Source organism: Chiloscyllium punctatum, chromosome 33, assembly GCF_047496795.1.
Source record: "Chiloscyllium punctatum isolate Juve2018m chromosome 33, sChiPun1.3, whole genome shotgun sequence".
Classification (NCBI taxonomy): Eukaryota; Metazoa; Chordata; class Chondrichthyes; order Orectolobiformes; family Hemiscylliidae; genus Chiloscyllium; species Chiloscyllium punctatum.
This window is the reverse complement of record NC_092771.1, coordinates 6,632,830-6,658,268: the sequence shown is the minus strand read 5'-3', so window position 1 is coordinate 6,658,268 and position 25,439 is coordinate 6,632,830. Positions and strand designations below refer to the sequence as shown.

Sequence of the window (25,439 nt, the reverse complement as noted above, 5' to 3'; positions counted from 1 at the left end):
CCAGAACAGGCTCAGGAGCAATGCACTGTTGGAGATGTTGTCTTTCCACCAAGATGTTAAATAGAAACCCCCTTCTGCCCTCTCAGATGAAAGTAAAACAATTCCATGTCACCATTTCAAAGGATAGTGGAGATCTCCCTGATCAAAAGCTATCCCTCAACTAATAATCTAAAACTGACTGGAAACAAAAAGTGCTGGAGATCACAGTGGGTCAGGCAACATCCTGAGAAACAGTGAGCTTACATTTCAAGCTCTGATGAAGACGCATCTAGGCTGGAAACGTTAGCTCACTGTCTCTCCATGGATGCTACCTGACCCACTGTGATTTCCAGCGCTTTGTTGTTCTCAGTACAGATTTCAGCATCTGCAGCAAGTTGCATCTAAAACTAATGACCTTGTCTGCTGAGTATGGGAGCTTGCGAAGTGTAAATTGGCTCTTGTGTTTTCTACATTGTAACAGTGAGTACACTTCAATCCAGCACTTTGAGATGGCCTCCCCGTTACGGGAGATGCTGCAGGGATTGGTAAATTCCAAGTGATTCCTGTCACTCCGAAACCCCTTGGGAAGAACATGTCAACAACACACAGTGAAGTGAATCAGGCATGTGGCTGTCGGAAACTCTTTTGTAAATGTTAGGATGTAAACATTCAATTGTACAGTACCGATTAAACCCTCATCCAACAACTTCACCCTGACTTTAGACAGAAACATACTTCTTAATTTCACGGTGAGTGAGGGAAAGAGAGAGAGAGAGAGAGAGAAAGTGAATCCATTCCTGAGTGGGTGCTGCCAAAACACTTCAGGGATATGAAAGAACTTTATTCTGTTACATCAATTTTATTAAAATAATCTGGTGATTTTGCAAAACAAAATGATGATATTAAACGGTGACTGATTAAAGAGAGAGTTATACTGTATTAGTGACTAAATATACAGATTCATATATAAATATCTATGTATAGCTCAGAATATATAAAAGTATTTATTCAGAATCATGTTTGATATCAGTAAATAATAACGTGTTGTGTAAATGCCAGAGATATTCAAGTGAGGAATAACTGGGCAGGGGCCAAGGGGCAGAAATAGAGTTGGAGAGGGAGAGGGGGAGGGGGCAAAGAGAGGAGAGGGGAGAAGGTCAGGGAGAGGGGGAGCTGGGGAGAGGGAGAGGGACAGAGGGAGAGGTCAGAGAGAGGGGACGGGAAGGGTGAGGTGGAGGGAGAAGGGTGGAAGGGGCAGAGGGTGGGGTCAAGGGAGAGGGGCAGAGGGACGCATCAGTGGGAGAGGAGAGAGGGTCAGGTGGAGGGGTTGGGGGAGAGGGGCAGGGGACAGGGTCAGGGGTAGGGGATGGGGAGAGGGTCAAAGGGTGTGATGGGTGGAGGGGTAGGAGAGCAGGGCAAGAGTAACCAATGGATTGAGAGGCAAGGAGAAATGCATCAACGAATTGCTTACCTCAATTGTGTATTCTGTGCAAAAATGCAGCGTTCTCCAATTTTAACACCATGTCTGTCACGTTACCGGCAAGAAGAAATTCAATAAATCCAGCAAATTAAAAATGTTTTGTTTCGTTTCTGTCTGTGGACATTCTCCAGTGAGGAACAATAATCTGTAAATAATCTCTGTTCCATATCTTTTGATGGGAGAGGTGAAGATTCTTGTCACAGTGAGTTGAACAGGTTGAAAAGTAACAATTTGGCCAAATTATTGATTCCTGAAATAACCAGGGGCCAGCTGCAGCAACTTTCATTGTGGGAACATTTAATACAATCCATTCTGAGCTCAGCAAAAAGGAGCCAATGGGGCTTCAACCCGGGTCTCCTGGTTCAGAGGCAGGGATACTACTACTGCAATTTAAAAGCCTCAGCCCAAACTTGTCAAACTTCACAGCGCCAGAGACCCAGGTTCAATTCCGGACTCAGGCGACTGACTGTGTGGAGTTTGTACATTCTCCCCATGTCTGCGCGGGTTTCCTCCGGGTGCTCCGGTTTCCTCCCACAGTCCAAAGATATGCATGTCAGGTGAATTGACCATGCTAAATTGCCCGTAGTGTTAGGTAAGGGGGTAAATGTACAGGAATAGGTGGGTTACGCTTCGGCGGGTTGGTGTGGACTTGTTGGGCTGAAGGGCCTGTTTCCACACTGTAAGTAATCTAATCTAATAATGTCTAACATTAGATGTGACTCTGTGGTTGGTTAACACTTGCTAAGCAATCCTGATTTTGCTAAAAATGACTGGTTTAAGATTAGAAATTGGATTGGCAGTGTTGTTCACTGAAGCTTCGTCTGTTCACTTACAACATTGCTCATATTTTCAACCAATCAGAAACTTAACAGGCAACTTTAAATTAAGGCAAAGTACCTCAGATGCTCAAAACTTGCAAAAGAATAACCACACAGAAACTCAGCAGGTCTTGCAGCGTCTGTGGAGACAGACAGAAGCAGAGTTAATGTTTTGAGTCTGGTCTGACTCGTCCTCAGATCTGAAATGTGTTGGAAAATAGGGTTTTTAAAAATTCCTGTTGACAGAGGTGGAGGAGTCCATTTCTCCAAGTCAAAGGTGTGCCCATGAGTACCCACAAGTCCCAGCTGTTGTTGATAGGTCAAACATTCCTTCTTCCAGTCTTACTGAGACCCCCAACAAATCTTTCCCTGTTACAACGACAATGTCTTTGGTGCTTCCCACTCTCGCTGGAAATTTGAAACATTAATCAGTTTCACTTCCAATTTACATCTTTCTCCCACCTTCACCTGGTCCAACTCTGACTCTTCCCTTCCTTGATTTGACTGTTTCCATTTCTGGGGATAGGCTGTTCAGGAACATTCACTGCAAGCGCTCTGACACACACGGTTACCTTCACTACATCTCTTCAGTCCCTGTGGCCTGCAAGGCAGCCAACATCATCAAAGACCTCCCCCACCCCCACCTGGTTATATTCTCTTGCACCCTCTTCTGTCAGGCAGAAGATACCAAAGTTTAAACGCATGTATCAACAGCTTCTGAATGGACCTCTCAAAATTTTATTTTCATGTTAATCTTGCTCTCTGTGCACCTTCTCTGCAGCCATAACTTTATATTCTTCACTCTGTTCTTTTACCCCTAATGCACTTTGTATGTTATGACCTGCCTGTACTGCATGCAAAACATAACTTTTCACTGTACCAGGGACATGCGACAATAACAAATCAAATAAAATCCTGCACTTTTCTCCTCACCCCTTCCCCTTCTTCCCACTCAAGAAGTCCCTACATTTAAATAGTCATTCTTCCCACTCTGCTGCTATCCCTCCCCTCTACTGTCAGTGTTTGGCAGGGTTGGTACCCTCTGTATTACCCTGGTGACCTTCCATCATTTCAAACATTTCCTCCTCTCTCATAGTACATGCATCTGCAGGAGGTGTAACACTTATCGATTCACCACCTCCCTTCTCACTGTCCAAGGCCCTGAACATGCATTCCAACTGAAGCAGTGTTTGACTTCTCCTTCTTTCAATCCAGTCTACTGCATTCACCTTTCACAATACAGTTTCCTTTACATTGCCAAGACCAAACGCAGACTGGGTGACTGTTTTATTGTTTCTCCACAGGAATGAGCCCGAACTCCCAGTTGCTTGCTATTTTAATAAACCACCTTCCTCTCAAGTAAATATTTCTGTTCAGCTCCACCAACACCAGCTCACTTTCTGCTTACGCACAGTCTAGCCTCGAGGTCTCAACATTGAATTCAATAACTTCATAAATTGACCACCTGAAGTCTGCTCTCCTTTTTTTTTACATTCTCCCCCACCCACTTCCCCCACGGCCATGTCGTGTTTGTGACTTGCTTACTTTGCACTTGTTAGAAAGAACCAGTTCTTTCCCTTTCACACCTTAATTCACACCCTTTTTGCATTTCACATTTTCTTTCTCCACCATTCACAACCCCTTTGTCCTCTGCACTGTGGCCTCTATACCATCAGCCCTTTTGACACTTCTCCGCGTTTGCCAAAAGCATTTAAATAAACTGATTTTCCAACACCTTTTTCCAGAGCCTTTAGTTCTCAAGAAATCGTACCAGTCTTGAAACATTAACTTTGTTTCTCTCTCTGCTGCCTGACCTGATGGGTTTTTCCAACATCTTCTGATCTTATTTCTTGTTATAGACAGATTTCTAATGAATGATGGGCTGAAGGATCATGGAAAATGGGCATGGAAGTGGAGTTGAGGCCGAGATGAGATCAGCCATGATCATATTAAATGGCAGGGAGAATGGAGGGGCTGAATGGCCTCCTCCTGCTCCTAGCTCTTACATTCTTATATTCCTGGTACATTCTCCTCAACAAATCAGAGTGCACTAGTTGAACCAATCTGAAACCCTTTCTTATTCATTATAAATTGTGGTTCCCTTTGAAATTTCTATTCTTGTGATTCTGTCCTGATGACTAGATTCATAGAGTGATACAGCATGGAAACAGACCGTTCAGTCCACCCCAACTTGACATCCCAATGTGACAAAATGGCATTTGCCAGCATTTGGCCCGTATCCCTCTAAACCCTGCCTATCCATATACCCATCCAGATGCCTATAAATGTTGCAATTGTACCAACCTCCACCACTTCCTCTGGTAGCTCATTCCATACACACACCACCTTCTGCATGAAAAAGTTGCCTCTCAAGTCTCTCTTAAATCTTTCCCCTCTCACCTTAAAACTATGCCCTCTAGATTTGGACATCCCCACCCCAGGGAAAAGACTTTGTGTCTTTATCCTATCCATGCCCCTCATGATTTTATAAACCTCTATAAGGTCACCCCTCAGTCTCCGATGCTCCAGGGAAAACAGCCCCAGCCTGTTCAGCCTGTCCCTCCAACTCAAACCTTCCAACCCTAGCAACGTCTTTGTAAATTTTTTCTGCACCTCCTCAAGTTTAACTCCATCTTTCCTATAGAAGGGTGACCAGAACTGCATGCAGTATTTTAAAAGTGGCCTCACCGATGTCCTGTACAGCCACAATGTGACACCCCAACTCCTGTACTTAGCGCACTGACCAACGAAGGCAAACATATAAAACACTTTTTTAACCGTCCTGTCTACCTGCAACTCCACTTTTAAGGAACTATGCACCTATAGCCCTAGGTGTCTTTGTCCAGCAACACTCCTCAGGTCCCACAAGACAAAAAGCTTCCATGTCATAACGTCTCTTTACAGCATTCTGTTTGTGTAAAACACGAGGATACATGCAGATGTGTTTGTGAGTTTGTGACTGACCATCTATGGGAGTCTTTATCGTGTGTGTGTGTGTGTGTGTGTGTGTGCGCACGTGTGTGTGTGCATGTGTGTGGGTGTGTGCGTGCATGTGTGTGGGTGTGTGCGTGCATGTGTGTGGATGTGTGTGTGCATGTGCGTGGGTGTGTGTGTGCATGTGCGTGGGTGTGTGTGTGTGTGTATCTGTATCATTGTCAAGACTGATTTTTCATTTGAAACTGGTTGAAACTTTGAACTCTCAGGTTGTGAACCCTGAGCTCAGTCTCCTTGGGCTATCCCCAGCACATAGTGCAGTGCAGTATCAGTGGGTGAACGCACTTTCAAATCTTGCTGTTGGATTTTAGTTCAGCAGTTCAGCATGAAACTGCCCTCATTCGCTGGCAGCAACACGCTGTGGGGTGTCATCAGGAACTCCAGCCTTGCCTCAAGTTCACCCAATATCCAAACATTTCAGGAATGTGGAGGCAGGTAATTTACCAATCAGGCAGTTTAACAAGTAACCAGTGGAGGATGTAAATATCTGCTCTCTGAAGTGGATCCGTGTTATATTACAGAGAACAGAAATGTAATCAATTACATCGCCCACACGGTGGAATATCAGTCACTGAAGCCCAGACATGATCAACCCCATCAGGGGAGAAAAGTGGGGGGTGGGGGTGTCAGGAACAGAGGAGCGGGGGGGGGGGGGGGGGGGGGGGGGGGAGGGGAGCAGGAGAGAAAGAAAGGGCTAGAATAGCATTGGAGGGGCAAAGGGGGAGAGAAAGGAAATGAGGAGGAGTGACATTGTAATGTGGAAACGTAATCATGGATTTGGGAAGGACAGTAAGGAAGAGTGAGAAGGCAACCCCTCGAACCTGTTACACAGGAACAGGAGGAGGCCATTCAGCCCCTCAAACCTGTTACGCGGGAACAGGAGGAGGCCATTCAGCCCCTCGAACCTGTTACATGGGAACAGGAGGAGGCCATTCAGCCCCTCGAACCTGTTACGCGGGAACAGGAGGAGGCCATTCAGCCCCTCGAACCTGTTACGCGGGAACAGGAGGAGGCCATTCAGCCCCTCGAACCTGTTACATGGGAACAGGAGGAGGCCATTCAGCCCCTCGAACCTGTTACATGGGAACAGGAGGAGGCCATTCAGCCCCTCGAACCTGTTACACAGGAACAAGAGGAGACCAGTCAGCTTCTTGGATCTGTTGTTCTGAAATCGTGTTTTGTTATTTTTTATTTTTAAGTGTCACTCAAAAGTCATGGACACGCTGTTTCTGTTTGAGTCCTGTGCTTCTTGAGGCATTACGTTGCGATGTGATGAGCAGGAATGTAGTTTTTGAGGGTGGGCACCATTCTCATGACATCAGAAATCTGTCTCTGCACTTCCCGGGACAGCGACTTGTTCATTGTTCCTGCCTCTGGCTGGAATCTAAACATCCAGGAGTTGTAGGGAAGCCTTAAGATGGAGCTGGGATTTTATAAAAATCCAGGGAACAGAAACAGAGCCAAAATGCATGACTATTGCATTTATGTAGCACATTCACATACCCAAAGTCTAACATCATTCTGTCCTCGCCTGAGACACTGCTTAAACCCTTACCTCACCGAACTAGCTGTTGGGTCAGCCCAAACATTCCATCACACGGGCTAGCTGCTAGGGGGTGGGGTAATAGCCAGTGTGTGGGATATTGGCCAGTGTGAGATGTAGTGGCCAGTGTGTGGTGTAATAGCCAGTGTGTGGTGTAGTGGCCAGTGTGTGGTGTAGTGGCCAGTGTGTGGGGTAATAGCCAGTGTGTGGGATATTGGCCAGTGTGAGATGTAGTGGCCAGTGTGTGGTGTAGTGGCCAGTGTGTGGTGTAATAGCCAGTGTGTGGAGTAATAGCCAGTGTGTGGTGTAGTGGCCAGTGTGTGGGGTAATAGCCAGTGTGTGGGGTATTGGCCAGTGTGTGGAGTAATGGTCAATGTGTGGTGTAGTGGCCAGTGTGTGGTGTAGTGGCCAGTGTGTGGGGTAATAGCCAGTGTGTGGGGTATTGGCCAGTGTGTGGAGTAATGGTCAATGTGTGGTGTAATGGCCAGTGTGTGGTGTAGTGGCCACTGTGTGGGGTAATAGCCAGTGTATGGGTTATTGGCCAGTGTGTGGGGTAATGGCCAGTGTGTGGGGTAATGGCCTGTGTATGGGGTATTGGCCAGTGTGTGGGGTAATGGCCAGTGTGTGGGTAATAGCCAGTGTGTGGGGTAATGGCCAGTGTGTGGGGTAATAGCCAGTGTGTGGGGTAATAGCCATGATGCACTCTGAAACAGAACAAATCTGATAAACCAGCAACATCTGAAAATGTGAACATCACACCACCTCCCTACTTGGAGCGCTAATTTTGATCGGGTGATGATTGGTTCATGGAGAGTAAAGATCTGACCCAAACAGAATGATAAACCGAGGCCAGTGTAACAGGTTTTATTGAGAACATTACAAAGTTCAGGTCATTGAACATAAATATTTCCTGTGGTCCAGTTTGAGTGCTGTCATTAAGGACAGAGAGGGCTCTGAACAAAGCTCAGTCTTCACAGCTTCCTGTCTCCAGATTGTGAACATTGAACAACTACAGACAAATTCCCACTCTCTATCCATGTGCCTGTGAGAGTTTTAGGGTTGGGATTGCTCGTGTAAACATGGGAATCTGGACATCTTGCAAAATGTCCAGATTACAGAGGAGGAAATGCTGGGTGTCTTGAAATGGTTAAAGGTGGATAAATCCCCAGGACCTGATCAGGTGTACCCGAGAACTCTGTGGGAAGCTAGAGAAGTGATTGCTGGGCCCCTTGCTGAGATATTTGTATTATCAATAGTCACAGGTGAGCTGCCAGAAGACTGGAGGTTGGCAAATGTGGTACCACTGTTTAAGAAGGGCGGTAAAGACAAGCCAGGGAACTATAGACCAGTGAGCCTGACCTCGGTGGTGGGCAAGTTGTTGGAGGGAATCCTGAGGGACAGGATGTACATGTATTTGGAAAGGCAAGGACTAATTCGGGATAGTCAACACGGCTTTGTGCGTGGGAGATTATGTCTCACAAACTTGATTGAGTTTTTTGAAGAAGTAACAAAGAAGATTGATCAGGGCAGAGCAGTAGATGTGATCTATATGGACTTCAGTAAGGAGTTCAACAAGGTTCCCCATGGGAGACTGATTAGCAAGGTTAGATCTCATGGAATACAGGGAGAACTAGCCATTTGGATACAGGACTGGCTCAAAGGTAGAAGACAGAGGGTGGTGGTGGAAGGTTGTTTTTCAGACTGGAGGCCTGTGACCAGTGGAGTGCCACAAGGATCGGTGCTGGGCCCTCTACTTTTTGTCATTTAAATAAATGATTTGGATGCGAGCATAAGAGGTACAGTTAGTAAGTTTGCAGATGACACCAAAATTGGAGGTGTAGTGGACAGTGAAGAGGGTTCCCTCAGATTACAACAGGATCTGGACCAAATGGGCCAATGGGCTGAGAAGTGGCAGATGGAGTTTAATTCAGATAAATGCGAGGTGCTGCATTTTGAGAAAGCAAATCTTAACAGGACTTACACACTTAATGGTAAGGTCCGAGGGAGTGTTGCTGAACAAAGAGACCTTGGAGTGCAGGTTCATAGTTCCTTGAAAGTGGAGTCAAAGGTAGATAGGATAGTGAAGAAGGCATTTGGTATGCTTTCCTTTATTGGTCAGAGTATTGAGTACAGGAGTTGGGAGGTCTTGTTGCGGCTGTACAGGACATTGGTTAGGCCACTGTTGGAATATTGCGTGCAATTCTGGTATCCTTCCTATAGGAAAGATGTTGTGAAACTTGAAAGGGTTCAGAAAAGATTTACAAGGATGTGGCCAGGGTTGGAGGATCTGAGCTACAGGAGAGGCTGAACAGGCTGGGGCTGTTTTCCCTGGAGCGTCGGAGGCTGAGGGGTGACCTTATAGAGGTTTACAAAATTATGAGGGGCATGGATAGAATAAATAGACAAAGAATAAATAGACCCTGGGGTCAGCGAGTTCAGAACTAGAGGGCATAGATTAGATTACTTACAGTGTGGAAACAGGCCCTTCGGCCCAACAAGTCCACACCGCCCCGCTGAAGCACAACCTACCCATACCCCTACATCTACCCCTTACCTAACACTACGGGCAATTTAGCATGGCCAATTCACCTGACCTTCACATCTTTGGAGTGTGGGAGGAAACCCACGCAGACACGGGGAGAATGTGCAAACTCCACACAGACAGTTGCCCGAGGTGGGAATTGAACCCGGGTCTCTGGCGCTGTGAGGCAGCAGTGCTAACCACTGTGCCACCGTGCCGCCAAATAGGTTTAGGGTGAGAGGGGAAAGATATAAAAGAGACCTAAGGGGTAACGTTTTCACGCAGAAGGTGGTACATGTATGGAATAAGCTGCCAGAGGATGTGGTGGAGGCTGGTACAATTGCAACCTTTAAGAGGAATTTGGATGGGTATATGAATAGGAAGGGTTTGTAGGGATATGGGCCAGGTGCTGGCAGGTGGAACTAGATTGGGTTGGGATATCTGGTCGGCATGGACGGGTTGGACCGAAGGGTCTGTTTCCATGCTGTACTTCTCTATGACTCTATGACACTGCCATCACCAAGTGACAGAGAATCAGTCTGAGGGCTGTCTGGGATTCCCGCTCGGCAGAGACAACTCGGGAAAATCCCAACCCAGACACTGACCGTTGATACTGAGGAGGGACCAGTCCTGTCTTTTGCAGGAAAGACACAGAGGAGGCCATTCAGCCTAGCATGCCAACTCTTTGAAATATCAATCCAAAGATTCCCAGTCCCTGGCTCTTTCGCCACACTTCCCTTCAGTTTTTATTTGATTCCTTTCGGAATATTCCTGTCGTTCCAGATCCCAGTCTCCTCTCTCCCTGTGGTTCTTTCCCAATTCTCTTCCCTCTCGTCACTGGAAACAGTCTCTAAACAAGGGTCAGCCCAGACCAGAAACATGAACTCTGTTCCTCTCTATCCACAGATGCTGTCCGACTTGCTGAGCTTCTCCAGCACTGTCTGCTTTTGTTTCAGATCATCGGCAGCTGCAGTTCTTTGTCCAATTGAACAGTTTCTCCATCTTTACTCCATCACCTGCCCTTTCTTGTTTAAAGGAATTCTTTGGTTGTTTCAGCGGCCACACAGAGAGTGGGACCAGAAAAGATCAGTGGGACAAGAGGGCCCCCTCCCCCAAAGGATATTAATCCACAGGTTGGGTTTTAGGACCAGCAGGAGATCCAGCAGATTCTTCTGGTCAGTTTGCTTGCTGGCAGCTCACAAATGGCCAGATGTATTCAGTCTGGAGTCTGTCCTGGTGGGATTCAAACTCTCGGAATCTCCTGAGCGATGTCAGAGTCACAAGACCATCATATCTTGTGGAGACAAAATCCAAAAACCTGTGCCCAAACCATCTCAGGCTCGTGTGCTGTACCCTCAGTGTTTGTGAAAGGAAGCAGAAGATTGGCTTCTAGAAGATTCCATCCAGTTCGCTGTTGCTTCTAAAATCACAGAGAGAGTTCCCAGTCCCAGAGCATTCCCAATCCTGGCAAGTATACCAAATCCTAAGAAGCGTTCTCAATCCCTGTGAGTATTCCCAATCCCAGAGAGTGTTCCCAATCCCAGAGACTGTCCCCAGTCGCAGTGAATGTTCCCTAGTCCTGACAGGCAGCTATTTCACGTGGACCGCGCGCCTTCTCTCACTGTCCACACAGCACGGTGGGGCAAGGAGGATCAGCAGGTACAGCAGCAGACAGAGCCAACAGGAACAACTCTTCACCCAGAACGTGGACCAGCTTCCCTGGGAAAACACCGTCTCCAGCGTCGCAGACTCATAGCTGGCGCAATCATCAAGGGACAGAGAGACCGAGAGATCGAGAGATAGAGACAGAGAGATAGAGATAGAGAGAGATAGAGAGAGAGAGAGAAACAGATGGAGAAAGAGATAGAGAGACACAGAGATAGATAGAGAGAGAGAGGCAAAGGCAGACAGAGAGACAGAGACAGGAAGAGAGATAGAGACTCAGAGAGGGAAGGACAGACAGACAGCAAGTGACAGAGACAGAGGGAAACAGAGAGAGACAGAGAGAGGATGAGGGACAAAGAGAGAGACAGACAATGGTGGGGAAAGAGCGAGAAGAGACAGAGGGACAAGGAGAGACAGAAGCAGGGCGAGACAGAAGGAGGGAGAGAAATGGAGACAGAGAAGTGGAGAGAGAGAGATTGAAAGAGACAAAGAACGATGGAGAGCAACAGAGACAGATAAGGAGAAAGAAGGAGGGTAAGCAAGACAGAGGGAGAGGGAGACAAACAGGTGAGAAAAACAGAGGGAGAGAAAGAGAGATGGAGATCATTCACAATGACATAAGTGCATCTTTTTATCGAGAAATTGATATACTCTGGAAACTGTTTTAAAAGGTTGAAATGTAATTACTGACTCGGCCTTTAGTGTTTACATCAAAAATAATAAACAGGAAGACTCCACCTTCGTTCAACAAGAACTTCATCAAACCTGGCCAGAAAAAGCAGACTGACTGGGGCCTGCTGCTCTGTGCCTGGGTGATTCTCCACTGGAACTTTGTCCTTACTCACCATCTCCTAGTCAGCTTTTCACTACGGGTTTGGTTAACTTTCCCATCCATTACACATTATTCCCTTTGGGAGTGAGTTCCAATCCTCTTCCTACTCTCCAGGGAAGGATGTTTCTCCTGAATTCCCGAGTGGATTCATTGTGACTGTCTGCTATTGATTGGCCCTCTCCACAGCCCCCCTCGTTTTGGTTTCCACTCTCACCATGGTGTCATGGATACGCACAAACTCAGATCAGTCCATCTCCACAAGAAATCCAGGCCAATGGGGGACAGGGAGCTAGAGAATCCTTGCTGATTTCTCAATGGAATCTAAACTGAGTTCGCTGTCATTTCCCCTTCCTGGGTGAAGGGCCTATAGTCCCATCTGCCTGTTCTATCCTGGTGCCTCGAGATAGACTGGGAGGGAATCCAGGCAACTTCCAAGCTCTCCCCATCACGGTCACACACACACTCCTCACTGGAGATAAGGCCCATCAATGACAGTTTGAAGCCAGGACACTGAGGTCAGAGGCATAACATCTTCCAGGGATGGCTACTGGCAGCTCGGTGTGGATCTCGCAAGCTCAACACGAGTGGCCTCAGACCCAACCCCTCACCGCAAACACCCCCCCTCACCCGAATCACCCCCCTCACCCCAAACACCATCTTTATCCCAAACACCCCGCTCACCCTAAACTTTCCACATCACTCCCCTCTCCCCAAACACACCCCTCACCTCAAACACCCCAAACACTCCCCTCTCCCCAAACACTCCCCACACCCCAAACACACCCACACCCCAAACATTCCCCACACCCCAAACATTCCCCACACCCCAAACATTCCCCACACTCCAAACACTCCCCTCACTCCGCTCACCCTAAACTTTCCACATCACTCCCCTCTCCCCAAACACTCCCCACACCCCAAACACCCCCACACCCCAAACACCCCCTCACCCCAACCACTCCCCTCACCCCAAACACACCCCACACCCCAAACACTCCCCACACCCCAAACACACCCCTCACCCCAAACGCCCCCCACACCGCAAACACACCCCTCACCCCAAACACCCCCCACACCCGAAACACACCCCTCACCCCAAACACACCCCACACCCCAAACACTCCCCACAACCCAAACACACCCCTCACCCCAAACACCCCCCACACCCCAAACACACCCCTCACCCCAAACACCCCCACACCCCAAACACACCCCTCACCCCAAACACCCCCCACACCCCAAACACACCCCTCACCCCAAACACCCCCACACTCCAAACACACCCCTCACCCCAAACACACCCCACACCCCAAACACTCCCCACAACCCAAACACACCTCTTACCCCAAACATCCCCCACACCCAAACACCCCCACACCCCAAACACCCCCCACAACCTAAACACACCCCTCACCCCAAACATCCCCCACACTCAAACACCCCCACACCCCAAACACCCCCCACACCCCAAACACCCCTCCACCCCAAACACTCCCCACACCCCAAAAACCCCACACACACCAAATATCCCCCACACCCCAAACACCCCCACACTCCAAACATGCCCCAAACCCCAAACACTCCCCACCCCAAACATTCCCCACACCTCAAACACCCCCTACACCCCAAACACCCCCTCACCCCAAACACATCCCACACCCCAAACACCCCCCACACCCCCCTCACCCCACATACACCCCACACCCCAAACCCCCCTCATCCCAAACACCCACCCCACCCCTAACAATCTCCTTCTTAGACTTACTTGAACCAGTTGGTCAGGGTCATCATGACATAGAGTGAGGCCAGGAAGAACACAAAGTGGAAGGAGGAGTAACTGTAGGTGACTCGGTCCCTCTCATCGTGGATCACCTCCTGGCCTCCCGTCACCTCCACCTCACAGCTCGGCAACTCCTCGTCCAGACAGCAGAAGCAACATGATGCTTTCTTGAACTCGTATCTGTAAACACGGACCATCCACGATGGCCCAAACACCTTGGCCAGGTAAGAGGCTTCGTTGCAAGCAAACAGCACGCAGCAGTACATGACGGCAGCTCCAAAGATGGCAATGAGCCTGCCCTTGGCCTGAACGCCATTCTCATTGACACTCGGTGAGCACACACTGATGTTCTGACCCTGATATTGCACTGTCTCTGGGGGCCGGCTGGACAGGGCAGAGAATGTCAGGTACATGACGTAGCAGCTGATGATGGAGGCCTGCAGCAGACTGCTGTGGGGCTGCCTTTGCTGAACACACTGACTACGGGATAACAGTGACACCAGGAAACACAGACTGATGTTCAAGATGAGCAGGGCCTTGTTGACCAAGCAGCCCGCGGGGTGGGTGTAGAACTTGTACATGAGCGAGAACGCAGTCACTGCCAGAGCATAGAACAGCAGGGTCACAGCCAGCACAGCAAGACTCCACCACTTCCCATGTGCAGCTCCTGTCATCCTGTCAGAGAGCAACAGCCACAGTGAGAGCCCAAGGTGATTGATGAAACATTACACCAACACAATCCACATCACAGACCGTTTCTGATTCACCTGGAACCACCAGACTGAAGCAGCAGGGTTAGTTCATTCACCCAGAATTACCCAGCTCCCAGGACAGGAACAGCATGGGGTTAGATACAGAGTAAAGCTCCCTCTACACTGTCCCCCATCAAACACTCCCAGGACAGGGACTCCATGGGGTTAGATACAGAGTAAAGGTCTCAGTGAAGTCAAAATGTGAAACCACCTGTGATTTCTGACTTCTCGAGCCTCCCTGAGTGTAACTGTTCTCCTCTTGGTGATGGTGCCTTATTCCAGGTCCCGACTCTGGAATTCCCTTCCAGAACCTTTTGGACTCTGATCCTTGGTATAACACCAGCTTCAAACAGCTCTCTAGCGGTGTGTTGCTATGGCCTCACTGAGGGAGTGTGCCCAGTGATTGGCCGATGGGTTGCCCGTTCCCCAGGTGGTTTGCTGACCCTGATACACTGGTCTTCTCGCTGGAGCTGCGCTGTCCCTGGGTGCTACCCCCCCCCCCCAGGGGCACCCAGCCCACTGACCACAGCAAACTCAGGCCCAGGCCACTCTCTGGAGCTGGGCTGGTGCTGGTCTGCCAAGTCACTGTGCCCTCAGTGATGAACGCTACCTGATCCTGCACCATCAGGGAAGGGGGAGCTTTTGGGCCAGGAGACATTATCTGCAGAATTGGACTCACCAGTTCTTGTTCCAGAAATGTGCAAACACACTGATGAGAGAGAGCTGCATCAAAATGAACAAGAGTGCTCCAGTAACACCAACGTATCGCCAAACTGTGATCCACCCGGTAACAGCGTTGACCAGGGAACAGAGACAGAAGAGAAAGTGCAGACATTAGTCAGAAAACTCCCTGACAGACATACACAGATGAGGAAAACTAAAGGAATCACTCAGACCAGAGGCCATCAGGTTCTGACTGACAGTCAGCTCACTCAGTAGCAGGGAGGGGTTTTGATTGTTTACTGGTATCAGCCTCTAGTAATGAGGTTACAACAACCTCAGTCACCAGGTGCAGAACCCCACAGTGACACCCTTGGCCCAGATCCATCAGGGTCCTCCCTGAGCCCCTCACTCTCATCTACAGAGAAAGTCCCACAGTCTTACGTCTGGAGAGAAGTCTGCCTAATGTGCCATTTGAATGCACCAAGACAAACGCCTGTCACCATCTCACTAAAACACCACTCACTCCCTCACTCAGATGTTGTTCACACAAATTATTTTCGAGGAGACAGTGAGACGCTGGAGATCAGAGCTGAAAATGTGTTGCTGGAAAAGCGCTGCAGGTCAGGCAGCATCCAAGGAGCAGGAGAATCGACATTTTGGGCATGAGCCCTTCTTCAGGAATTCGGCTTATGCCCGAAATGTCGATTCTCCTGCTCCTTGGATGCTGCCTGACCTGCAGCGCTTTTCCAGCAACACATTTTCAGCACACAAATTATTTGTTCTCCCTGGTGACAGTGAGTAAGATCGAGTGGGTGAGAGAGACTGAGGCAAAGTAATGTCTGTCAAAACTGTTGCCTCACAGCGGAAGGGACTTAGGTTCGATTCCACCCTCAGGTGACAGTGAGTGTGAAGTCTGCACATTCTGCCTGTGTCTGCATGGGTTCCCTCCCACAGTCCAAAGATGTGCAGGTTGGAGTGGATTGGCCATGGGAGAATGCAGGGTTCCAAGGTTAGGGTAGGGGGATGGGTCTGGATGGGATGATCTCCGGTGTGGACTCGGACTGAATGGCCTCTTCCTGTGGTATAGGGATTCATTGAACAGTGGGACAGGGCTGGGCCAGGTGTGACAGAGGTGAACAGCAGCTATAGGTAAGAGGAATGGAGGGGGGGGGGGGTGTGCTCTGGGGCAAATTTGGTTTCATTTGTTGGGGTTTCCTGCCATCTGGTGGCTACTAGTTGGCTATACACCAGCTTTAGCCTCCAATCTCATGTCAGACTTTACCACACAGAAAGAGGGCATTTGGCTCATCTGGTTGGAGGGGGGAAGGGGAGATTCACCTGAATTCCTGCTCCTGTTCACACTGCAGTAACACCTACTGTGTCTGAGGGTGACCATCAGGGCCAGAGTCAACCAGGTCAGGCTGTGCAGCACTCCATGGTTGAATATTCTGTTGCTGCTCACTATCACTGGGTCATACATGAAACAGAGCTACCAAGATGGTTTACTGGAAGCTGCCTCTGTAGGGGTGAAGGGAGTTTATAAATTCACTCACCGTGCAGAAACGACTCATCGGGAATAAAAAAGGCAGCAGCAGAGATTCCGACCAACATCAGGAATTTCACAAACCAGAACCTAAACCAGAGAGTAACAGAGTCAATAACACCGAAACAGAGTAACAGAGAGGAGTGAGAGAGACTGAGACAGCGTAACAGAGTGAATAAGAGACTGAGACACAGTAACAGAGGTGAGGGGGAGAGACTGAGAGCGTAACAGAGTGAGTGAGAGACTGAGACAGAGTAACAGAGTGAGCAACGTGAGTGAGAGACTGAGACAGCGTAACAGAGTGAGTGAGAGACTGAGACAGAGTAACAGAGTGAGTAACGTGAGTGAGAGACTGAGACAGAGTAACAGAGTGAGTGAGAGACTGAGACAGAGTAACAGAGTAACGTGAGTGAGAGACGGAGACAGAGTAACAGAGTGAGTGAGAGACTGAGACAGAGTAACAGAGTAACGTGAGTGAGAGACGGAGACAGAGTAACAGAGTGAGTGAGAGACTGAGACAGAGTAGCAGAGTGAGTAACAGTGAGTGAGAGACTGAGACAGAGTAACAGAATGAGTAACAGTGAGTGAGAGACTGAGGCAGAGTAACAGAGTGAGTGAGAGGCTGAGACAGAGTAACAGTGAGTGAGAGACTAAGCCAGAGTAACAGAATGAGTAACAGTGAGTGAGAGACTGAGACAGAGTAACAGAGTGAGTGAGAGACTGAGACAGAGTAAGAGTGAGTAACAGTGAGTGAGAGACTGAGACAGAGTAAGAGTGAGTGAGAGACTGAGACAGAGTAACAGAGTGAGTAACAGTGAATGAGAGACTGAGACAGAGTGAGTAACAGTGAGAGAAAGACTGAGACAGAGTAACAAAGTGAGTAACAGTGAGTGGGAGACTGAGACAGAGTAAGAGTGAGTGAGAGACTGAGACAGTAACGTAGTGAGTAACAGAGTGAGTGAGAGACTGAGACAGAGTAACAGAGTGAGTAACAGTGAGTGAGAGACTGAGACAGAGTAACAGAGTGAGTAACAGTGAGTGAGAGACTGAGACAGAGTAACAGAGTGAGTGAGAGACTGAGACAGAGTAACATAGTGAGTAACAGTGAGTGAGAGACTGAGACAGAGTAACAGAATGAGTAACAGTGAGTGAGAGACTGAGACAGAGTAACAGAGTGAGTGAGAGACTGAGACAGAGTAACAGTGAGTGAGAGACTAAGCCAGAGTAACAGAATGAGTAACAGTGAGTGAGAGACTGAGACAGAGTAACAGAGTGAGTGAGAGACTGAGACAGAGTAACAGAGTGAGTGAGAGACTGAGACAGAGTAAGAGTGAGTAACAGTGAGTGAGAGACTGAGACAGAGTAAGAGTGAGTGAGAGACTGAGACAGAGTAACAGAGTGAGTGAGAGACTGAGACAGAGTAACAGTGAGTGAGAGACTAAGCCAGAGTAACAGAATGAGTAACAGTGAGTGAGAGACTGAGACAGAGTAACAGAGTGAGTGAGAGACTGAGACAGAGTAAGAGTGAGTAACAGTGAGTGAGAGACTGAGACAGAGTAAGAGTGAGTGAGAGACTGAGACAGAGTAACAGAGTGAGTAACAGTGAATGAGAGACTGAGACAGAGTAACAGAGTGAGTGAGAGACTGAGACAGAGTAACAGAGTAACGTGAGTGAGAGACGGAGACAGAGTAACAGAGTGAGTGAGAGACTGAGACAGAGTAGCAGAGTGAGTAACAGTGAGAGAAAGACTGAGACAGAGTAACAAAGTGAGTAACAGTGAGTGGGAGACTGAGACAGAGTAAGAGTGAGTGAGAGACTGAGACAGTAACGTAGTGAGTAACAGAGTGAGTGAGAGACTGAGACAGAGTAACAGAGTGAGTAACAGTGAATGAGAGACTGAGACAGAGTGAGTAACAGTGAGAGAAAGACTGAGACAGAGTAACAAAGTGAGTAACAGTGAGTGGGAGACTGAGACAGAGTAAGAGTGAGTGAGAGACTGAGACAGTAACGTAGTGAGTAACAGAGTGAGTGAGAGACTGAGACAGAGTAACAGAGTGAGTAACGGTGAGTGAGAGACTGAGACAGAGTAACAGAGTGAGTGAGAGACTGAGACAGAGTAACATAGTGAGTAACAGTGAGTGGGAGACTGAGACAGAGTAAGAGTGAATGAGAGACTGAGACAGAGTAACAGAGTGAGTAACAGTGAGTGAGAGACTGAGACAGAGTAACAGAGTGAGTAACAGTGAGTGAGAGATTGAAACAGAGTAACAGAGTGAGTAACAGTGAGTGAGACACTGAGACAGAATAACAGAGTGAGTGAGAGATTCAGACAGAGTAACAGAGTGAGTAACAGTGAGTGAGACTGAGACAGAGTAAGAGTGAGTGTGTAACAGAGAGACAGGCCAAGACAGAGTAACAGAATAAGAGAGTGAGCCTGAGATAGAGTAATAGAGTGACACTGTGACAGAGTACTATCAGCCACAGTGAGGAATGTTTGATCAAGAAAATGTGGAAATGTGGAGACGTGGAGTTTAAAACCAAACTGGGAAACTGTGACCCTTTCAGAGAAAATTAAGCAGGTCAATATGCAGGCAATGATTGGTCAACAAGGGAATGGATCGGTGAGTGTGTGTGCAGTGATTGGTCAGTTGGTTTGGTTTGATATTGTTACAGTCTCTCTCACACGGAGACAGGTTTAGATCCTCTGGTTACCCGTTGTGAATCAGGGCTCTGAAATCCCGACTGGACTTGACGTTGAAGAGGAACACACAGAGGAGCAGGTAGAAGCAGGCTGTGCCGAAACAAACTCTGTACACCGCCGAATATCCAATTAACATGTCACAGTCTGAGCCTGGCTGCAACTGTTCACAGAAAGACCTGAAGAAAGGCACCTGCAGCAGAGAGAGAGAGAAAGAGAGAGAGACAGAAGGAGTCAAACTGCTGCAGCATAGGCTCAACATGAGAAATGAAACCAACATCAACTATTCCTGCAGCACCATCAACTCCGTGAGATGCAATCTTTCATCTGCCCAAAATGTCTGGCTCTCTCAGTGGGGCAGCAGGCTCCACGGTCTGGGGTGAGGTGCTGAGGGACGAAAGTCTGGGGCAGAGGCACTGTCTGAGAACTTTCTGTTATTATGTAGCATGTGGCCACTAATTTACTGAAACCCTTGTAGCTTCTCCTGGAATAAAGGTAGTTTCTTGTTAGTTCAAATAGAGGCGCCGCAGAGTAGAAAGTACTCGCCTGAGAAAGGTGATATTTGTTATGTTTTCTGTACTGTCTGATTTGAATTATTTTGTAATTTTTTGTTAAATAATATTTTTACAAAAGAAAAATCCAACCATGCTAAATATCGACAGGTTAAGGAGAATTGAAACACAACAATCATTGAAAAGCATTCACATCAGTGTGAGGGTGAGAGATCTCACTCAGCTCATCGCCTGGTTGCCCCACAGATCATGTACACTCTCCCATCACTAACTCTACTCAAACAGTTGATCCTGTACCATGTACACTGCCTCCTCTTGGTGGAATAATTGAACATTGCGGGTGGGAAAGAGGCAAAAGGAGGACATTTGGAACTCAGAGGACAGTAGCACTGGAGATGACAGAGGTAAGAAGGAGGAAGTGAGGGCTTGCTAGGATTTTGCTGGATAGAGAAGGCGCAGAGTGGATTACAATTTGATGTGAACCCATGGTTTGTACTTACTCTCTCTCTCACTGACTCTGCAACTGTCCTGGAGAGCAGGAGGCAGCAGCCAGTGGAGCTGACAATATGATACAGGGTGTACATCAGCCGGGACCCAGAAGAGACTTTAATTCCTGGCAGGAAGGGACAGCACAGAGAGCAGGGCGAAGGGCCGCAGCAGCAGCTAATCTGAGAGGAACAAAATGGAACATCAATTTACAGCAGGTAACACCCAGGAAACAGGAAACAGGACCTACCCCAGGATGATGCACCCTCTGCACAGCCCTATCTAACCCCAGGAAGATCTTCTTCATCAAATTAAGTATTGTCCAATTTGGAAAGGGGTCATATTCCACTTCAGTTCCCCTATTGTCCCTCATCAACCTCTCCCAGGACGGGGACAGCACAGCATTAGATATAGAGTAAAGCCCCTCTACACTGTCCCCCATAAAACACTCCCAGGACAGGGACAGCATGGAGTTAGATAGAGAGTAAAGCGCCCTCTACACTGTCCCCCATCAAACACTCCCAGGACAGGGACAGCATGGGGTTAGATACAGAGTAAAGCTCCCTCTACACTGTCCCCCATCAGTTCCAGGACAGGGACAGCATGGGGGTTAGGTACAGAGTAAAGCTCCCTCTACACTGTCCCCCATCAAACACTCCCAGGACAGGGACAGCATGGGGTTAGGTACACTGCACATCTCCTTCTACACTGTCCCCCATCAAACTCTCCCAGGATAGGTACAGCACAGGGTTAGATATAGAGTAAAGCTCCCTCTACAATGAAATTTCCCGCCCTATTACCCTGGGAAAGTGTTGCGATATTTTCCCCATGACACCTCCTATGATGGGAGTAGCTCAATATTTTTTACAGTTCGCCAGTCGGTGGCCTCAGGACCATATTTGTTCAGTTCATGCTACATCGTGTTGATGGCCATCAGCAGAACAGTAACTAGTTGGCAGTCTCAGCCACCCCATTGAAAATCGCCAAATTCTTTTGCCTTTTGGATGTTCTCAGCCAGAAGAGACCCAGCACTCCATTCCAGTTTGTAATGACAGGTAGAGTGGCAGAATGAAGCTGTCTGTCTGCCCGCTCTCTGAGTCTGAGTGAGTGGCTGTACACTTCTGGCACATTACTCTGAAACACAATAAGTCTGTTGTCCCATGCTGTAGCTTTATAGCACTGCTGGCAACAAGAAAAAAACAGACACAGGCACAAATCCCACTATAATGGGAGGCTTCAATTAATATGAAACTTTGCAATTTCTGAATGAGAAACCCGCGAATGTAAATTTTCAGTGTGTAGGTTTGACAATACTCTTCAAAGTGAGAAATCTTCCATTGTTAACAACTCTGGGCGGACAGGAAAACTCACATGTCGTTAACTCAATGCTTTCTGGAAGGATCTAGCAAACAATCTCATGAGGTACAAACTCGATGGGCCGAATGGCCTTACTTCCACTCCTATGTCTTATGGTCTAAACTCTCCAGGTGATAAACAGAACTGTCAGAATTTGCCATTCTCCAATAATCCAAGTGGCTTGCTCTGTAAACCCGGAGAGGAGTCTGTTCCATCAGGTTTTCAAACACTGCGGCAATAAATGTACACAGTACTGTTGATTAATTTGAATACAATTTTAACCCACACTATAAAAGTTGTCTCGGTCTAAAATTGGCATTCAAAAAATTCAACCCCTTCCTGAAGGCATTGACTCTCACTGGAATACAGTTCCTGAAGGTGCTGACTCTCAGTAGGATACAGTTCCTGAAAGTGCTGACTCTCACTGGGATACAGTTCCTGAAAGGGGCTGAATCTCACTGGGATACAGTTCCTGAAGGTGCTGACTCTCACTGGGACACAGTTCCTGAAGGTGCTGTCTCTCACTGGGATACAGTTCCTGAAGGTGCTGACTCTCACTGGGACACAGTTCCTGAAGGGGCTGACTCTCACTGGGATACAGTTCCTGAAGGTGCTGACTCTCACTGGGACACAGTTCCTGAAGGTGCTGACTCTCACTGGGAAACAGTTCCTGAAGGTGCTGACTCTCAGTAGGATACAGTTCCTGAAAGGGGCTGAATCTCACTGGGACACAGTTACTGAAGGTGCTGACTCTCAGTAGGATACAGTTCCGAAAGGTGCTGACTCTCACTGGGATACAGTTCCTGAAGGGGCTGACTCTCACTGGGATACAGTTCCTGAAGGTGTGGACTCTCACTGGGATACAGTTCCTGAAGGTGCTGACTCTCACTGGGATACAGTTCCTGAAGGTGTGGACTCTCACTGGGATACAGTTCCTGATTGTGCTGACTCTCACTGGGATACAGTTCCTGAAGGTGCTGACTCTCACTGGGAGACAGTTCCTGAAGGTGCTGACTCTCACTGGGAGAGAGTTCCTGAAGGTGCTGACTCCCACTGGGATACAGTTCCTGAAGGTGCTGTCACTGGGATACAGTTCCTGAAGGGGCTGACTCTCACTGGGATATTAATTAAAAAGCCACTGTTTGCACAAGTTTTATTTTTTCTGATGTGTGGTCAGACAGCAAGAGACCCTGACTTCACTATGCAAAATCCAAAGGCAATGTTTCTTCATGTGGCTCTTTCATTAATACCACGGTCCCTTTCAGCTGCATTAACTGAGATCAGTAACTCAGTTTACGGCAGAGACACCGTTCTCCGTTGGGGTCTGCTCTCGAAGGTGCATCTTCCAATAAAACTGCAGGTGCTGGCAATGAGTTAATTCCCACGATAAATTTGGCGCAAAAAAAAAATCAGAAATCCCAGAAAAAAAGTTGTAATTACATAATCCCTTTCACACTCAAGTTCCTAACTGCTTTCGGGCCAATTCATTATTTGCTGAATTGTCATCACTGCAGAAATGGAAGATAGTGCCGCACTCCCTCAGCATTGACCATTTCACGGTGCGCCACTCCCTCAGCACTGACTCTCCAACAGTGCGGCACTCCCTCAGCACTGACTCTCCAACAGTGTGGCGCTCCCTCAGCACTGGCCCTGTAACGCTGCAAAATTCCCTCAGCACTGACCCTCCGACAATGTGGCACTCTCTCAGCACTGACCCTACAACAGTGCGGCACTTCCTCAGCACAGACCCTCCAACAGTGCGGCACTCCCTCAATACTGACCCTTTGAAAGTGCGGCACTCCCTCAGCACTGACCCTCCAACAGTGTGACACATCCTCAGTACTGACCCTCCAACACTGCAGAACTCCCTCAGCACTAATCCTCCGACAGTGCGGCACTCCCTCAATACTGATCCTCCGACAGTGCGGCACTCCATCAGCACTGACCCTCCGACAGCGCGGCACTCAGCACTGACCCTCCGACAGTGCGGCACTCCCTCAGCACTGACCCTCCAACAGTGTGACACATCCTCAGTACTGACCCTCCAACACTGCAGAACTCCCTCAGCACTAATCCTCCGACAGTGCGGCACTCCCTCAATACTGAACCTCTGACAGTGCGGCACTCCATCAGCACTGACCCTCCGACAGCGCGGCACTCCCTCAGCACTGACCCTCCGACAGTGCGGCACTCCCTCAGCACTGACCCTCCGACAGCGCGGCACTCCCTCAGCACTGACCCTCCGACAGCGCGGCACTCCCTCAGCACTGACCCTCCGACAGTGTGGCACTCCCTCAGCACTGACCCTCCGACAGCGCGGCACTCCCTCAGCACTGACCCTCCGACAGCGCGGCACTCCCTCAGCACTGACCCTCTGACAGTGCGGCACTCCCTCAGCACTGACCCTCTGACAGTGCTGGCTGGTTCAGGAAGCCATTCATCATCTTAAATCTAATTTTCCCTACAGATCAATCTGATTCAAACACCAGCTGCTTTGACTTCAACTCCCCATCCCACTACTCGACCCATTTCCCTCTCATCTCACTGTGGTCCAATAAAGATATAGAATCAAATAATCCATACAGTGTGGAAGCAGGCCAGTTAGCCCATCGAGTACACACCAACCCTCTGAAGATCATGTCACCCCGTCCCTGTATTTCCAATGCCCAGACACTATGCAATTTAACATGGCCAATTCACTTAAGCTGCAAATCTTTGGAGTATGGGAGGAAAGTGGAATACCCGGAGGAAATCACACAGACACGGGGAGAATATGCAAACTCCACACAATCACCCGAGGGTGGAATCAAACCCAGGTGCCTGGCACTGTGATGCAGCAATGCTAACCACTGAGCCACAGTTCCACCCTTTCTTTCTCCTAAAGAGCACAGTTTACACCAGTCTCACACCTTTTATTTTTGGGGACTAGGACTTTATTCATATCTGTTTGCTCGTTGCCCTCTGTCTCTACCACTCGGTTCCTGTTCCCCAAAACCCCGCTACCCTGCAACCTGGGTCCTCCCGGGAATGACAGATAACCTCCTCTCCAGGTTGCTGCTTACCTGTGCTCGGAAACTGCGCTCACACATACCCCCACAAATTGCAGAGCTCCAAGGTCAGGGGACCCACAAGTTGAACGAGCCCTGAGCAATGTGTCGGCTCCTTTGCAACAGGCCGTGCAGTTCTGGCAACCCCAACAGCATGCTGCAGCAAAGCAACTCCAAAAAGAAAAGCCCCACACACCGTTAAAATTTACTCTAATATTGAGCAGTAACTCCAGAAGTCCAAGGTTTCCTAGCAGACCATTTTGGAGACGGTGTGGGCTGAAGCTGATCTTCCAGCAGGAATGTCAAACTTGTGTTGAACCAGCATTAAAGCAGAGATTAGCTGCTAATCCTCTGAGGCTCCTTAAACCCGTCTTAACATGTGGAAAATAGAACCTGGGACAAACACTTTAAACTCTTCAGTACAGCAACGACCTGAATGTACACCTCAGGAAGACTTCAATCCGAAATTTCATTGTTCTCCCTCAGTTTGCACCCTTCCCACCAAGAGGCAGGTTCCAGCTCCCTCCTCCAGTCCATCAGCACTGACCCGGCCACATTAGATTCAGGCCACAACTGGCAAGTTGGATAGGAATCTATCAGGATAATTGCATTTAAAATTTTAAAAAGACTGATTCCCAGTCCTTCTATTGCTAGACAAGATCATCTCTCCTTTTCAACCTCACTCAGAATCTGCATGCCATTGGCAAGACCTATATTTGTTGCCCATGAAGTGGTTGTGAGCCACTGCAGTCTGTGTGCTGTAGGTACA

At 48.4% G+C, this 25,439-nt stretch overlaps 1 protein-coding gene across 3 annotated transcripts; it reads right to left on the bottom strand.

Annotated features, from left to right (window-relative positions):
* Positions 1-7,664: 7,664 nt before the first annotated feature.
* On the bottom strand, positions 7,665-24,957 carry serinc4 (serine incorporator 4). Of its 3 annotated transcripts, none has more exons than XM_072552859.1 (7): positions 24,686-24,957; positions 20,282-20,449; positions 19,284-19,462; positions 16,581-16,660; positions 15,044-15,137; positions 13,598-14,287; positions 7,665-11,091 (listed from the first exon to the last, which is right to left on the bottom strand). In XM_072552859.1, exons 1-7 carry the CDS (start codon positions 24,710-24,712, stop codon positions 10,926-10,928), a joined length of 1,404 nt encoding a protein of 467 aa, XP_072408960.1. In that variant the 5' UTR covers positions 24,713-24,957; the 3' UTR covers positions 7,665-10,925. The 3 variants fall into 3 exon arrangements, with proteins under 3 accessions (XP_072408960.1, XP_072408961.1, XP_072408962.1); XM_072552860.1 differs by having other exon boundaries at positions 24,867-24,952; XM_072552861.1 differs by lacking the exon at positions 20,282-20,449.
* Between the last annotated feature and the right edge of the window lie 482 nt (positions 24,958-25,439).

Coding starts and splice junctions, on each gene's coding strand:
- serinc4 (XM_072552859.1), bottom strand. CDS start 24,712: ATGTGTGAGCGCAGTTTCCGAGCACAG. Junction 16,661..19,283: donor AGAGCCCTGATTCACAACGG/GTAACCAGAGGA, acceptor TCTCTGGTTTAG/GTTCTGGTTTGTGAAATTCC. Junction 11,092..13,597: donor ACCCTGACCAACTGGTTCAA/GTAAGTCTAAGA, acceptor TGATTGCGCCAG/CTATGAGTCTGCGACGCTGG.